Genomic DNA, 14,392 nt, shown 5'->3' on the forward strand with positions numbered 1-14,392 from the left:
TTAAGGACAGGAAAAAAATCACCATTGCATTAATCTATTTTATCTGAAAGAATTTTAATTAAGCGAGGTTAACTAAAAATGTAAAGGTCTAAGTATATAACCCACAAGGTACAGACCTTCCTGTTGCTTATTTTAATGATTCTCAGAAGGTGAATTGATTGCAATTTAAAAACAAACAGAACAAACAGAATGAATCCTGCCTGTGTTCAAGGGTAATGAGACTTAAAAAAAAAGGGGGGGGGGGGGGAGAGGGTTGAGGTTTAAAATGTGATGTCTGTTCAGGTAGTACTGCAGGAAAGAAAAAGATGATCTTTCAGGATCATTTTCTTAGAGTCAGTGATTCCTTGCTTACAGACCTGATGACAGTGAGATGAAATGTTTCAAAAAGCTTTTAGTAAATATTAATCTGCATTTTTAGCACAATAATGTCCACTGCTAGAAAAAAATTGATTGTTTTCCAGGAACAGTATGATAATATTGTTTACTGGCAGAAGCAGTTCATGTTAAAGGAATATGGAATATAATTCACAGAGAGAAAACTCCAGTTTTATAATTACAGGAATGCTCTCTGGAATCATAATTCCAGGAGTTGTATTCATCCACTGAGGCACTGAGCCATCCATTTTGCTATACTGTCATTAAAAATGGTTCACAAACAAGCCATAAGTCCAGAATTATTTAAAGTAACCACAAAATGAACATATAAATGGTATCACCATATCCTTCCTGGCGTGACTGATCCATAAGCAGAAGAAAAGATGAAGTTTCACTCTGTTTTTTTACTAACCTCCTATTCCTGTTATACTTTTTCTAAAATGCTGTACATACATAGATCACATAACATCACTGTGAAGCAGCTATTCCTTAGACTGAAAGCCAGGCTAAAAACTCTTTCATTAGCATAAATTAGACAACACTACAGAATAGCGTCTTTCCTAGAAAAAGAGCAAGAATGCCTCAGTCTCAAAGTACCACTGGGTTTCTATATCAGTAAACTAGGCAGGTCTACAGTTGTCTTCTGGCCCCAAGGTGTGGCCAGGTTCACATCCATATGTCTAAACTCTTCCCATTCCTTCAGAAAACAGAGTGGCCTTGTCAAGATAGGGGAACCTGTCTAAGGCTAACCAAGCCTATAAGAACAATCCCTCAACTCCACTGTCCTCTAATGTATTCAGTGCCATTTGGGAGACAGTGCTAATTGGCACAGGCCAGAAAACATGCCAGGGAGCATGCTAGCAACTAGAGAGTATGAACTATCAGACACTGCCCCAGCCCTGTTTAACTCACTGGAAAAGTTCTGTCCAGATTAAAATTCCACTAGGTCTACTCTGAAAACCACTGAAAGCAATGGAAGAAGTTATCTTGACACCAATGCAGGGTAGATGGGGCATATGCAGAGTAAACTGCCAACTGCTCCCCTTACCTCGAGTGGCTGAGCTAACATTAGCAATCCTGCAGCAGTACCAGAGAGTCTAGTTAAATCATAACCTTGATCCTTGAGCTATCTCTATCCCTAAGGTCTATTTTGTGTCTTCTCAGTGATGAATGTCTTGCCTGGGTTCTTGTTTTCCTCCTAGAAGCGATAACACCTCAGCCAAGTAAAAACCTCAGCTGCTCTTGAACACAAGGGGGTAAGTGGAACAGCAGTGCGTACCTGCTCTTTGCGCCTGACTTTTCTCTCCATTGAACACGAATGCAAGAAGAACCAGGAGATGGAGTTCACGGCACCTTCCCATAATGGACATATCTCCTTTCTCACATCAGCTTGTCTTTTCACCGTAGTAAGAAGCTCGCTATAAATCCAATCGTTAGCCTAGCAAGAAAGAAGAGGAAAGAAGAGCAAGTGTTAACCCACAGAAACACAAACAAAAGCAACGACGCATGTTGGGGAGCAACGTTTTGGGGACTTGTCTCTTCTGCCTGTCATTTTAGTTGACTAGACACAAACCACTCAGACAAAGAGGCAAGGAGTTCACCCACTTTCAGGAAGCTATAGTCTTTCACAAGCTCTATTCAATGTGCAGCAGCCTGAATTGAAAAAGGAGAAAGATTACCAGATTATTGTACTTTAATTGAGCCCACTGCCAACTACGCAATCAATGCACTGGAGTGGAAACCATTCCTGACCTGGCCCTCCCACGCATTCGTCGTCAGGAGATATATGACACAGAGCCAAGATAAAATCGACTGCAAATCACACACAACCAGTTGCCACCTCACCCATTGCTACTTTCAGCTCCTGAGCCTCAGAAATGTTCAATGGTAAAAATATGTACCAGCTTGCATATGTGTACTTGTTGCTACCAGTCCTTGTCTATATGAGTAAACTCAGCAGCTTCAAAACACATCTTTCCATTATTTAGTTTAAAGAAGTACAAAAGCTTAGGTGGATGATATTCAATTGAAGGTCATTGTTTCAAATATACCTTGACTGAAGCCACTGAAGTCAGCTGGTACTGTAACAAGTCAGGCAGAGTGTCTGGGCTTTTAGAAGTTTAGCTACATTTTCTAACACTAGGCTAGCTCATTTTTTTTATTTTAATATTTTCTGCGGTTGGGTTACTGACTGTTATTATAAGGATCAGAGAATAATTTAAATTCTATGAATTAAGCTCTACACTCACAATGGAAAACAATTTCTACCCTGTAGCTCTTAGTGCCTGAGGAATCATTTTGAAAAAACTTTCTCTCAGCTTCGGAAACCATCTTTTCTTTATCGCACAGGTTTCTTTTTGCATTTTGTTAGTGTATTTCTGCTTCCTCTATCTTTTAACATACGTACTGGCTTCTCACTGTTGACTGCTGGGCAAAAAAAGGTGTGAAGGGGACATTGCATGTTGTAGATCATTGCTCTAGGATTGATTATGCACTCTGGGATATTTCTTTTCAAAGTAATAGGGTTCTGGGAGAATCACAGACAAAAAAGAATTGTGGTGTCAGCATTTATTTCAAAGTAGTCTTGATCAGTCAAGTGTTGGACCTGTCTTTACAATATCTCTCAAAAACAAATTGAGCATCGTTCTGGTTTAGGAAATAAAAAAGGTAAAAACTTGTATGTAGTCATTGAGAAGTCCTTATTTCCATGTAACCTCAGGACAAAATGCAGGCTCCTGTGTTTCCAAAGTCCATGTCATATACAGACAAGGAGAAAAAAATGCACCTAATATATCCTGCACTCTTCAAATAAAAAAAATGAAAATATCTGCCAGAGGTGGAAAATAAATGCTGGAAAGGATCAAAAAAAAAAAAAAAAAAAAAGTATGTTTATTCAATCATCCCTAAACGAGAAGGGTACACCTAGGTGTTGTAGTTTACACCTCAGCCAGATGGTGTCCCTGCGACACAATCAGGCGCTCAGATTTGAGCTAACCGCAAAAAGAGTGAAAAGAGAATGAAAATATCAGCATACCCTACAGTAGTTAAATTTACTTCTAAATAAACACATTACTGAAATACCAATCAGCCAGCCTCCTGCAGAGGGAGCAGGGGATGCATCACTTAAAATAGCTATGGGAGCCTTCAGCCCAAGGTTTTTCCTTCTGCCTATGTCTTAGCAGAAGTTGGTTTCTGGCACTGGCAAGGCAGGAGCAGGTTAACAGCAGAGGAAGACGTGAGAAATCAGTTCCCCCTTTTGCTTTTCAGTGCTGAAAGCTCAGAACATTGTTCCTCTGTGTCTGGACTTGCAGAACATTGAAGTTTTATAAATACATTATTAAAAACAACCTTTGCCAGCTGCTAGCCCACATTAGGCCAGGATAAAAAGAGCAGACCACCCGCCGGTGTCACTCAGCAGAACTGTGTCGGGACAGACGGACATCGGCTCCAAACGTAGCGCACGCTCTGCTCCTGTGAGCTTGGTTCACACCACTGACTTCGAACACGTGGGACTTCTGCCCTAGTAGAAGGGCTACTACATACATGACCAGGCTTGAGACCTGAATTTCTAGCAATCCATTCCTTTATACGCTGGGCTAAAATACTTCAGGAGCTCACTGTTGTGTTAGGAATGTAGAAAGATATCTCAGAAGAGACTTTTAGGCTCAGAGCTAAAAACAGTGGAAAAACTAATCACAGCATCTGTTTAAAATCTGTAAACTTAACCTGTGGTAGCTATAATATACATTTGTGGTTCAATATTAGTCTTGCATTCAGGCTGAAATACATCACAGTATCCATTTTTATAGCGTGGAGAATTGAACCAAGCGTCTTAACTCACAACTACTTTATGCACGGGTGTTTCAGCGAGAGAAAACTGCCCCATTCATATCAACGTGCTTAATATCATGGCAATGAAATCTTCAGGGGTAGTAGAAGAAGGGCTGGAGGTAAGGCATTTTCAGTGAAGGGTCTTGCACGCTGGAGTTTCTTTCCCACTTCAGCTTACCACTGTGAGACTTAGCTGAGTTTGAGATAACAGCAGCTGGTCGGCATTTTTCTCCCATTCCAGGAGAAAGGATTGAAAAGAAACCAAGAGCGGGAAAGTTTAGCTTTCAGAGGGACCCAAGAACAAGAAACTCTGTTTAATGGACCCTATTTCCAAGTGGCCAATTTGTTTTTTGGTTTTTGGTTTCTTTTATGTTTACTCCAGCCTATCATGTGGGAACATTTTTTCCTCAAAGTGGCATAAGTCAACATATCTATTGGCTAATCAAAAAACTCTTTTTTTTCTGTTTATCACTGTGGGATTCCCTTGTAACACATTTGGATGTACTAAGTGATTTTCCAAAAAGAATTGACAAACCCTGTCCTATCCAAGTTTGTTACCAAATTGTGGACTCCGTAGCTTTTAACAGTTTAATGGGAAATAAATAAGTGAATCATTCTGACTACATGCAAATATCATGTGGCAAAGGCATCCAGGCCAAAAAGCAAGTTCTTAAATGTTAATCTGAGCTCTCTATGCTTAAAAAACAGGCATAGTACTAAGCTATTCATACCACTTCACAGCTGAACAAACAATATGCAGAAGATAGACAGACTCCAGCTCTATACAACCTCCAGTGCTGCTATAGCATTTTCTGAGGGGTTAGCGTAGAGTTTTAGGTCAGTGCGCATCCATGCCTAGGCCTCTCTGCTTTTAAACAATAAGCAAACACACTTTGGGACTTGTATGAACGTAAAAAGCTGCATTAAAAAAAAAAACCCAAAACTTGGCTCTTCTTATCTCAAAGGTATTTTCTGCTTTTGCTCATTGCTGGGCTTCTCTTGCACTCTGCATTTTAAGGGATGCTGCTTTGTCTTCTCAAGCTTTATCCCTCATGGTTGCTAGGAACAGAGCTATGACTCTGCAGTCCAAACAATGTTGCCCAGGTCCAGAACTGAACTGCCTAACTGGGGTCCCTTCTCCTTCCTTACTGGTTGCCTTCTAACATGGCTTTAGTCCTCATAGAACAGACATCAAAGACTATCCTGACATCAGTTTATAGGGCAAATAAAGTCCTTGTTCATTATCAATAAAAAAGCAATGTTTTCTCTCTCTGTTTTTGTCCTGCTTGAGCCTGATTCGGAAGAACCACCAGGACACAGGTCTAACCCCGGTTCTTAGATAATGCTATCACATTCTTGTAATTCAGGAGCCAAGGAGGGGAAACGTGTGAAAGAAGAGAAATAAACTTGCGTGTTTAGAAATGGAATCCTGCAAAAATGAAAGGAAGAGCAAGAACAAATATAAAGAATGTGTCAGAGCGGAAAATTTCAGTGCATTTCTAATACAAGAGATCTAAACACAAACACTAGATGTTCCCTACCTCAGGCCCTCCAGATGCTGCTCTTCTGTCCTGTTTTTAGAGATGTCACCCACACCCAAAACCATGTGAGTTAGAGAAGGAAAAAAACAACCAATTTCTCTGATCTATTGCATTCTTCAGAAGAACGATTCAGTCACAAAATTGTATTAAGGAAAAACAACTCTGGAGTCAATAGTAAGAAAAGCATTTCAGTAGGGTGATCTAATAAAACTGCTTATACCTTATGCCAGCAAAAGTTCAAAGACCCTGCAGGGACAGTGCAAAGATCAATGATTCAAGGCTGAATGTAAAAAGTCTATATCTAGTTATGGACTTTAGGGTGCTCGTTAACATATCTGAACTTTTGCTGGAGGGTTCGTTTTACTAAATCATAACACTGAGCTGTTCATCTTACCGTTAAATTCAAGGGGGGAAGGGGGCTGATATTATTTTGCATAATTTCACCCATTCGCCTGCTGCCATGAAACATCACCATACACCATATAAATGTTCTAACTGTGCTGGCATTCATAGTTTGATTTTAAATGTCTTCAGTATGCTCCTCTGAAGTAGAGGTTAGCCCAGGGTGAAAAGATGGTGTCCAATTATACAGCTTTTCACAAAAAAAAAAATATGGAACACTAACACATTTGACATCTTAGTAGACTCTGCTTGTTGATCGTGTCTCTCCCAGCTACTGAACTGAGCAATTTAATTATCTAAATTATTGCTGATATGAGCAGGAAGCAGAGCATGTAAAAGAGAGACGGAATTTTCCTTTTTTGTTTTTTCCCCCTCCTAATCAGCCCATACCGTCATATACCTTTGTTTGATGCTTTTTCAAGAAATCATCAGATGGCATCCCTGGAAGATATGCATCTTCCTAGGCCTGATCCAAAGCCAACTGTAGCTAATGAAAAGAAGGGCCATTGATTTCAGTGGGCATTATGTCAAAACCCATGGGAATAAGAGAGCAGAAAATCCTTTGCTAGCGACAGAGCAGCTCCTGAGGTATTTCGTTCAACTAGAGCTGAAAGTAAGAAGGAGACTCTCAGCAATTCCACAGCTTGTTGGATGGGGACGTTCATGCACACCGCTAGTGAACAGCTCTGCAGAGTCTGCTCTAAGCAATGGTGAGGCTGCAGGGATCGAGACAATTCTTCCCTTCTTCCCTTCTTCCACAATATTACATTTCAAGAACCACCTCTATCCTTATCCCTAAAAAAAGCTGATCAGCCCCCAAAGATGGTTAGCATGAATGATTAGCCAAAGTGCTCTGTAGTTTTAGAGGAGAAGAAATGGGGCAGTGGGAAAGATCAGCAGAGGATACTAAACCACCAGCTGTTTGCCTCAGCTGAAATGCATTACTTGGTACTGGAACTATCAGGGCCACGACAGATTAATATTTCTGGATTTGGAAAGAACTTTGTGCAATAATAAACTACATACTGAACAATTAGGAGGGAAAAAATAGTAAGTTGTTGTTTGCTAAGTGACAGAAGTCTGTCTAGGATATTGAATGAGACAGGAATGACAAGGAAAAAAAGAAAAAAAAAAAAAAACCCACACATATACACAGGTTAGTGTAACCAAGAGTCTTAGAAGGTCATATGCTAAGGGGAATGGATAAAGCCTGCACTGGCACTTCCTAACTTCTGCATGCTCCACTTCACAACTTTAAAAATGTTCTTTCAACCTCCTTTGCATTGCATGTGCACACACAATAAAAACTGATAGAAAGAGTCAGAATTAAAATTCAGCAGCTCCTGACTCCTTACCCTATGTTTAGATCATGCATCCCTCAAATTGATCCCTTTGTAAATGCATCTACCACAGATGCTCTAAAACGAGCTGTTACTGGTCACCTGTCAAACTGCTGCAATTCTAAAATGCCCTAAGTACCAGTTGAGGACTTTGTAATGTATTTTTGCCTTCCGCAGCCATAAGGCGTCTGCAGGCTTAAACCTTTATGCAATACTCCCAAGTTTAACCTTTCAGAGATTTGTCCTGAGAAAGTAACTCCAAATTTAAATTGTGTCCTTGCATGTCAAGCTTAGAAATCTCTTCCTGTCGATTGGCCAAGAAAAACCCAAACTAGTCTGTGACAAAATATCTCTATGATAGGATCTCCCAGATCCTACAGACCGTGTTTAGGGCACTACTAAATTTATCTTGTTACCTTTCATACAAATACACTGCGCTCAAATGCTGGGACAAGCTGCGTGCTGCGTCTGTGTCCCAGGTCTTTGATGGGGACATGACCTAGGTACGCACTGTTCTCCAGTGCCCCAGCTGCCACAGGAGTGCACTGAGGACAGAAGCCACCATGTGTCCTACAAACCTTTAGTTGTGGCCAAATGGGTAAAAAAAGACTTATGGGCACGCCACAGAGCGTAGCTGTCTCAGTCCCTCAGCATAAACCAGCAGGAGCTAGAAGCAAGCTGCATCCCTTACTAGCGCTGAAAAAACATGTTCTCAAGTGATATGGTAGAGAAAGTCACAACCAGCAGTTCTAATTGCTTAACTACTCAGAAACGCTTTGGCATCATTAATCAGTTTGTCAGAAAAATCCATACTGCGCCATATGAACACGTGTGTTTATCGACTAGGCAAGTCGTAACCCTCTCTCACTTCAGCTAATGAGCAGCTTTCATTTCAGAAGAAATTTTACACATCAAACACAAGCTCTGCATAAAATTCTGTCCTATTAGCAGGCAAGTCACAAATTGATATGCTGATTGAAATAATTATCACAACAAAACCTATCAGGAAACGTCTCAGAGCATACATGGGGTCCAAGGGATTAAGACAGCTCGTAAGGGGAAGCTTTGCCCATCATGGGCTTTGTACATGGGCAGAAAATGCCTGGAGAACAGGATTTGTGCAAGAACCAGCACCCAGTATCTGCAGTGCTCATACTGTCAGCCAGCTTCTTTCCTCAGGTTTACTTGCTGACAAGACCAGGAAGAATATCATGAATTTAAAAATGAACTATCAGGTCAATACTCCAAGATACACGCTTCTGTACAGTAGTCTCCAGATCTAGTAACTAGTTTCTCAGTGCTGCCTTTTTGCTAGAATAAATTTGCTTTTATTTTTCCCTTAATTCTTGCTAGTGCTAAGACTGATTTCAGGGGGCCCAGTAGCCATCCCATGGAGAACGCAGTTCAGGAGTACTAGATTATTCAGTCCCATACGGCATACAGGTGGTGCAGGTCCCCAGGATTAGGCAGGGCTTGCCTCCAGCAAGATGGACTCAGTAGGTTGTATACTGGAAACATGGAATGACTGCTTGGTGGGAGAAGTTTCCTCTGGAAAGTACTGCCTTGAACCTCTTCAGCAAGGACCAGGAAATTGGGAAGAGGACGTGCGACTTGGAGGTCTGCCAACTTCTTGCAATCTTATTTTGGAACTATCCTCTCCTATCCCCCAAACATCCCCAAATATATCGTCTGAGTCATGTAGACTGCAAGTCATTTACACACTGCGTCATATCACACCTCTGCAGCGCCTGATCCACTGGGGCCAATGCATATTTGAATCTTGTACATATCAAGACAAGAAGAGGATTAGATACGTAATAAATTATCAACGAGGATGGGTGTGCTGGAGGAGAACAAACTCTCCAAACTACATGACTCTATAGCAGCTGCACAACTTGCCCATCCTTATTAAGCACCATCCCATTCTAGCTGCTATAGAAAGTTTCATCCATATGCCCTTGCTTGTTTATTTTACACTGAGGAACACAGCTTCGAAATATCTCTTCTGTGGTCACTGAAACAGGGTATGTAGTATACATGTATTCTAGAACTGAAAAGTTCACCAGCAGCATGTTTACACAAAGCATACTGGCTGTTTAGGATAACAGATTTCAGCTACCCATATTCACTGGCCTCCTTACAGGAAGAGGAGCCCAGTTCAGACATTTAATTAACCATCCACTGCTGGCTGCGAGATATTCAGTTTAATGAGGAGTGATGTAAGTATGAAAAGGATCAAAACGACCCCCACGGCTAAAGTAAACAAACTGTAGAAACACTTTGCTGTGGAGCAGAAAATCCTGAGACATGTCCCCAGTGCTACATGCTCAGACCGTCCTTAATGCTACATGAGGAGCACATAGAGGTATTACAGGTCTCAGAATACCAGTCCTTTGCCCTAAGCCCTATAATCTGTATGGGGAAAGTCACACAAATCTCATTTCCGCCCAAGCATAGACATAGCTGTTCCAGCCTGCATTAACTATTAGGAAGAAACCTTTAACACTGAGCACCTCGAGGCTATTCAATATAATGATGCTTTACTCATATACAGACCATTTCCTGCTTTTTACATCTTCATGGAAGTTCTTCCAGCTCCTGGAATGAAACCTAATCTTTTCCTTTTTAGTGCAGTAGAGGATTATGTCAGTAAAAAGGCCCATATGTCATGGCTTTATATAGTCAGCTAACAGAGCTGGAGCCAGGAACTGGAACGGGGTAACAGCCTAAATCTGTTTGGAAATTAGGCAACACATTTTCTAAGAAAAAGGAGTCTGGTGAGAGTATTTCCCAGAAGTCCTACTAGGGCCAATGCAAGGAAGAATTTCTTAGGATTCCTTGCTCTACGACTTTCCTCTCAGCATGGATAAGGATTACTAGAATCTCTAAAAGCTCCAGAAATGAGCTCATAACAATTGTCTCTCACTGTAAAGGCTGTTAACAGGGCTACGCTAGTTTGAAATGTACCATGCACTCACCCAGCACCTTCCCCACTCTTCTGTTGAATTGTCCATATGACAGAAAATTTCCCAAATATAGGAACATACAAGCCTCCTACTCCTTCCATGTGGATGAATCTCTCCTCCACATTTCCAATAGGCTGATGGCCCTCTAATTTCACCCAAGTTACTCAACACTCATAGGAGGCACTGTCCCCTGCTCAGGATCCATTGCCTGAAATCCACCGCAGCTGAATATCTTCCCACTCTTGTGTACTGAGAACAAGCATTGTCTACTTTCTTTTAAAACAACATAAAGGACAGTTGAACTGAAATAGAAATAGGCAAGCTGCAGGCAACCCTCTGCCACCAGGTATTCTGGAATAAGGCTATTCTTTATCTCCATACTGCAGCAGGGCCTCAGTGTGGAAAGCAACTCTAGGTTAACAGATAGAGCAGCTATGCATTTAGGGAACTAATCTGGAATATAAAGTGAGACTGGAGCCCATTTAGGATCTAACATCTATTTCTCATAATTGCATGACCCAGGAACAGAACTCTACGGTAAGAGGAAAGCAGTTTAGTGTCTGCAGAGTGAGGAGGTTGTATGAAGGGCCTGAGAACGAAAATCTTGGAAACAAGTGCCTAAATGTCACCCAATTCCTTTTTGGCTCCAATCTCAAATGCTTCTCTCTCTCATGGAAGGAGCTGAGGCTAGGAGGAGAGGGGAGGATTCATCTTCTGTGACGACAGAGGTCAACATTATGGGTGTCTTCACCATCACTGTAGAATCCTTTCAAGTCAAAGGAGATATAAGAAGTACAACCTTGATCCAAGCACCAACTTTGAGTCAAGGCAAACTGAGCACCACATCCTTGGCATCTCACTCAGCTATCTCCGCCCAGTACTGTGACCACCATTAAAACAGAACTGGCAGATAGAGGGAACACACAGGAATCAAGCAGAAGCAGAGTTTGTCCAGTGTCACAAAGATCTTAAGTCTGAGATTGCGACAAAATAACAGTTCACTCCCCTCAGCTTCTGAATGCAACACAGATAGAGTCACAGCCCCGCGAACAGTTCCTCGCAGTGGAAGACCTGCAGCAAAGTTCAGTCCCTCTCCCATTTCTTGTCATTGCTGCTTCCAGGGCTGTGAGTAAGAGGAAAAATAGACAGCAGAAGAGGAAGACAGTTAAAAGGAGTTTATCAAGTAGGTGTCTGGAAGCTGTAAATGAAGAAAGAAAGAACTGTAGACAGAAAAAAGTATGCAAACTTCCCTTGTTTTCTGCCACGAACGGCTCTAGAGCACCACCACTGCCACTCCCATAGAGAGGATAAGAAATCAAAAGACACAGGCAGCTGCAGAAATTTTATCATTTACTAGCTGGTAAGAAAGATCACTGACACCCCTGTACAACAGCTGGTTCCACCATTCTGTGATTCAGGCTGAAGGTGGGACAGTGTCAGGTCAATAATTCTGACATTCCCTGGAAGGATTTTGAACCATCTCAACTCCCATCCCATCCCCTCCACCCTGCTTGCTTCCTTTTAATTCATTCCACAGATCTTAAAAATGGTGGTGACTTTCTTGTAGGAAAAAGAGCAGAAATGGAGAGAGCCATATGGGAAGCAAAGGAATATAAGGAGTTCTGTGGATGAAACAGGGAACAACACCAAACTCGGGTCTTCCTAACATTCTCATTTCTTCACACCACAAGTTCTTGTAATTAACTGTAGGAAGACCCACGACACCAAGCTGCCTCAAAAAGACCACCCGAAACTTTAAAAGTTACTTGCTCCCCTTCTTTCCCTTTCCTCTTCATATCCTGAATTTGTACATTAAAAGAACAGGCAGATATCATGTTAGCAGTAGTAAATGCCAGAATTTGTATTCAATGAGTGTAGGAAGGATATTTTCAACTGGATAAGGACTCAAAAATTTTCAAAATTCCCATTATTTCCAAACCAATGAGTACCTTGCAGATTGCATTGTTATCTTAAGGACAGCATACTGGTCCTTATGCACATTAAAATATTATATCTGTACGTACTCTGTTCTCATGTGCTCTTTTCTCCTACGGAGTCAATTTAGATAAATGGCCAAAGGTTGTATGATGACATCAGGAAAATAGTATTTCCTAAAAAAGAGAGACAATTGAGAATGAGGGTTCCAGGATCAGATGGCAGGACATACAGTAGCTACCAGGAAAAGGAAAAAACGGGAAAAATTGGAGACTTTGGTAGAGAAAGAATTGCAGAAATGGAAAAGAGCACTACTTAGATAGTAGTGCTACCTCTTTAGTACTTAAATCAAAAGACATCTGCTCCTTTTATGGTTTTTACAGATGAATGTAAGATCCTCTCTCACTCTAGACTAACTCTCAAGACACCACAGTACTTTTGTTGAGATTTGTCTCATGTAAGTTTAGATTGTAGATGCCTAAATTTACATCGTAGGTGTTTTTACACCTGAACTCCTCAGGATGGGTTCCCTTTCTAGTTCATGGGGATAGAAAAAACAATTCCACAGACAGATTGATTTTATCTCTTCTTAAAGAACTAACGTCGTTACAGTAACAGACAGCAATACTAATAATAGAAAACAATAGCAAGTTAAGAGGCAGAGAGTGAAAAGAGTAGCGTAGAAAGTCTTGTCTAACAGGGGGACAGAAGAAGCACGTCTAGAGTTCTAAAACAGGTACCCCTTCCCGCATGATAAAACTACATTAGAAGAACAAGTTTGGATAGAAGGACCAACACAGAGCTAGGAAATGCCTTGCCCTTTTGAACTTGTACCTATTACATTAGCTTACATGAAGAGAGCTTAAAAATATCCTGTGTAGGATTTAGTCCATTTCCACATGAATCTTTATGCACATGGGAACTAAAGGGGCATTCATGGAATCCTGAATTGTCTAAAGGGCTAAACTTCAGTTTGAGTTTTCTGTAGCCATAAACTTCACCAGATGAAGTCAGCCCCCATGTTCAACTTGGCCAGTGGGTAACATTTCACTCGCACTGACTCTTCAGGTAGGCTCAGGGACCTGGAGGTCTGAGAGCAGATCTCACCAGTAAAAACAAAGGTAAAAACAAGCACTGAGTACCTTGACATTTTCCATGTCTTTTTTCACCAGATCTTCTGCCCCACAAAGCAACAAAACGTATTTTCCTTAGCTTTCCTTTTCCCGCCAAAGTACTAACACATCATCAAGAAGGGCAGCTGATGGGCAGACACACACGTAAATTTACCGTGCACAGAGACAAGCAAACATTTCAAGTGTAGTTGCTCTCAGAAGAGTGACTGTCTTAATCAAACTGTTGTCTTTGTGTTTGGAGTAGTTCTTTTGATTTTAATGAGAAAAAAAAAGATTGCAGGATTGTGCTTGTTCTCCTGTTTTGTCTCTGTGTCAGCATGACTGACAGCCTATTCTTTGTTGAGTAAAAACAGTTGAATTATACCTCCTGTTTTCCATGGGTATGTATAGGACCTAATTTAGTGTATGGAAGTTTTTCATATTCATGTCAACGGATTCAGAGAAAACTCTTATTTATAAGAACATTACAGAGAAAAGGGACAATTATGTACAATCTGATCTCAGAGCTAATGTAAGTCCAAAATTTTTCTTCCTAATACCTGAATCTAATCTATACCTTGTAGAAAAGCTGCAGTACTTTTCCTGCTCTGGAGAATCATCAGTCTTGATTTATAAGATAGAAAATTCCCTGCACCAGAACTAACAGGAAGTTTTTCTAGTGCTTAGTTACCATGATCCAATGTACTTGATCTCTAGAACAAATTCATCCATCTTCTGCTTCCTGTGTCCTTAAATCTCATTATGCTTTAATCTACAACACATTCTAGTAGGCTAGTGGTTAATATGCCAGGAGTTTGGGTTTTTTTCCCTAGTAAGGCAAACATGAAACCCCACGTTATAGCTATTTCTTGGCCTAAAACAACCCCCAA

The 14,392-nt window shown here is 41.0% G+C and overlaps 1 protein-coding gene across 3 annotated transcripts in view; it reads right to left on the bottom strand.

The window, feature by feature from the left end:
• Window positions 1-14,392, bottom strand: part of COL22A1 (collagen type XXII alpha 1 chain) — a 237,521-nt gene that overhangs the window by 209,383 nt on the left and 13,746 nt on the right. For all 3 annotated transcript variants that reach the window (XM_068933389.1, XM_068933387.1, XM_068933388.1), the window contains exon 2: window positions 1,655-1,813. In XM_068933389.1, coding sequence (XP_068789490.1) covers window positions 1,655-1,745 — 91 coding nt within the window. In that variant the 5' untranslated portion in view covers window positions 1,746-1,813. The remainder of the gene's footprint in view (window positions 1-1,654; window positions 1,814-14,392) is intronic.

Source organism: Struthio camelus, chromosome 2 (genome assembly GCF_040807025.1).
Source record: "Struthio camelus isolate bStrCam1 chromosome 2, bStrCam1.hap1, whole genome shotgun sequence".
Taxonomy (NCBI): Eukaryota; Metazoa; Chordata; class Aves; order Struthioniformes; family Struthionidae; genus Struthio; species Struthio camelus.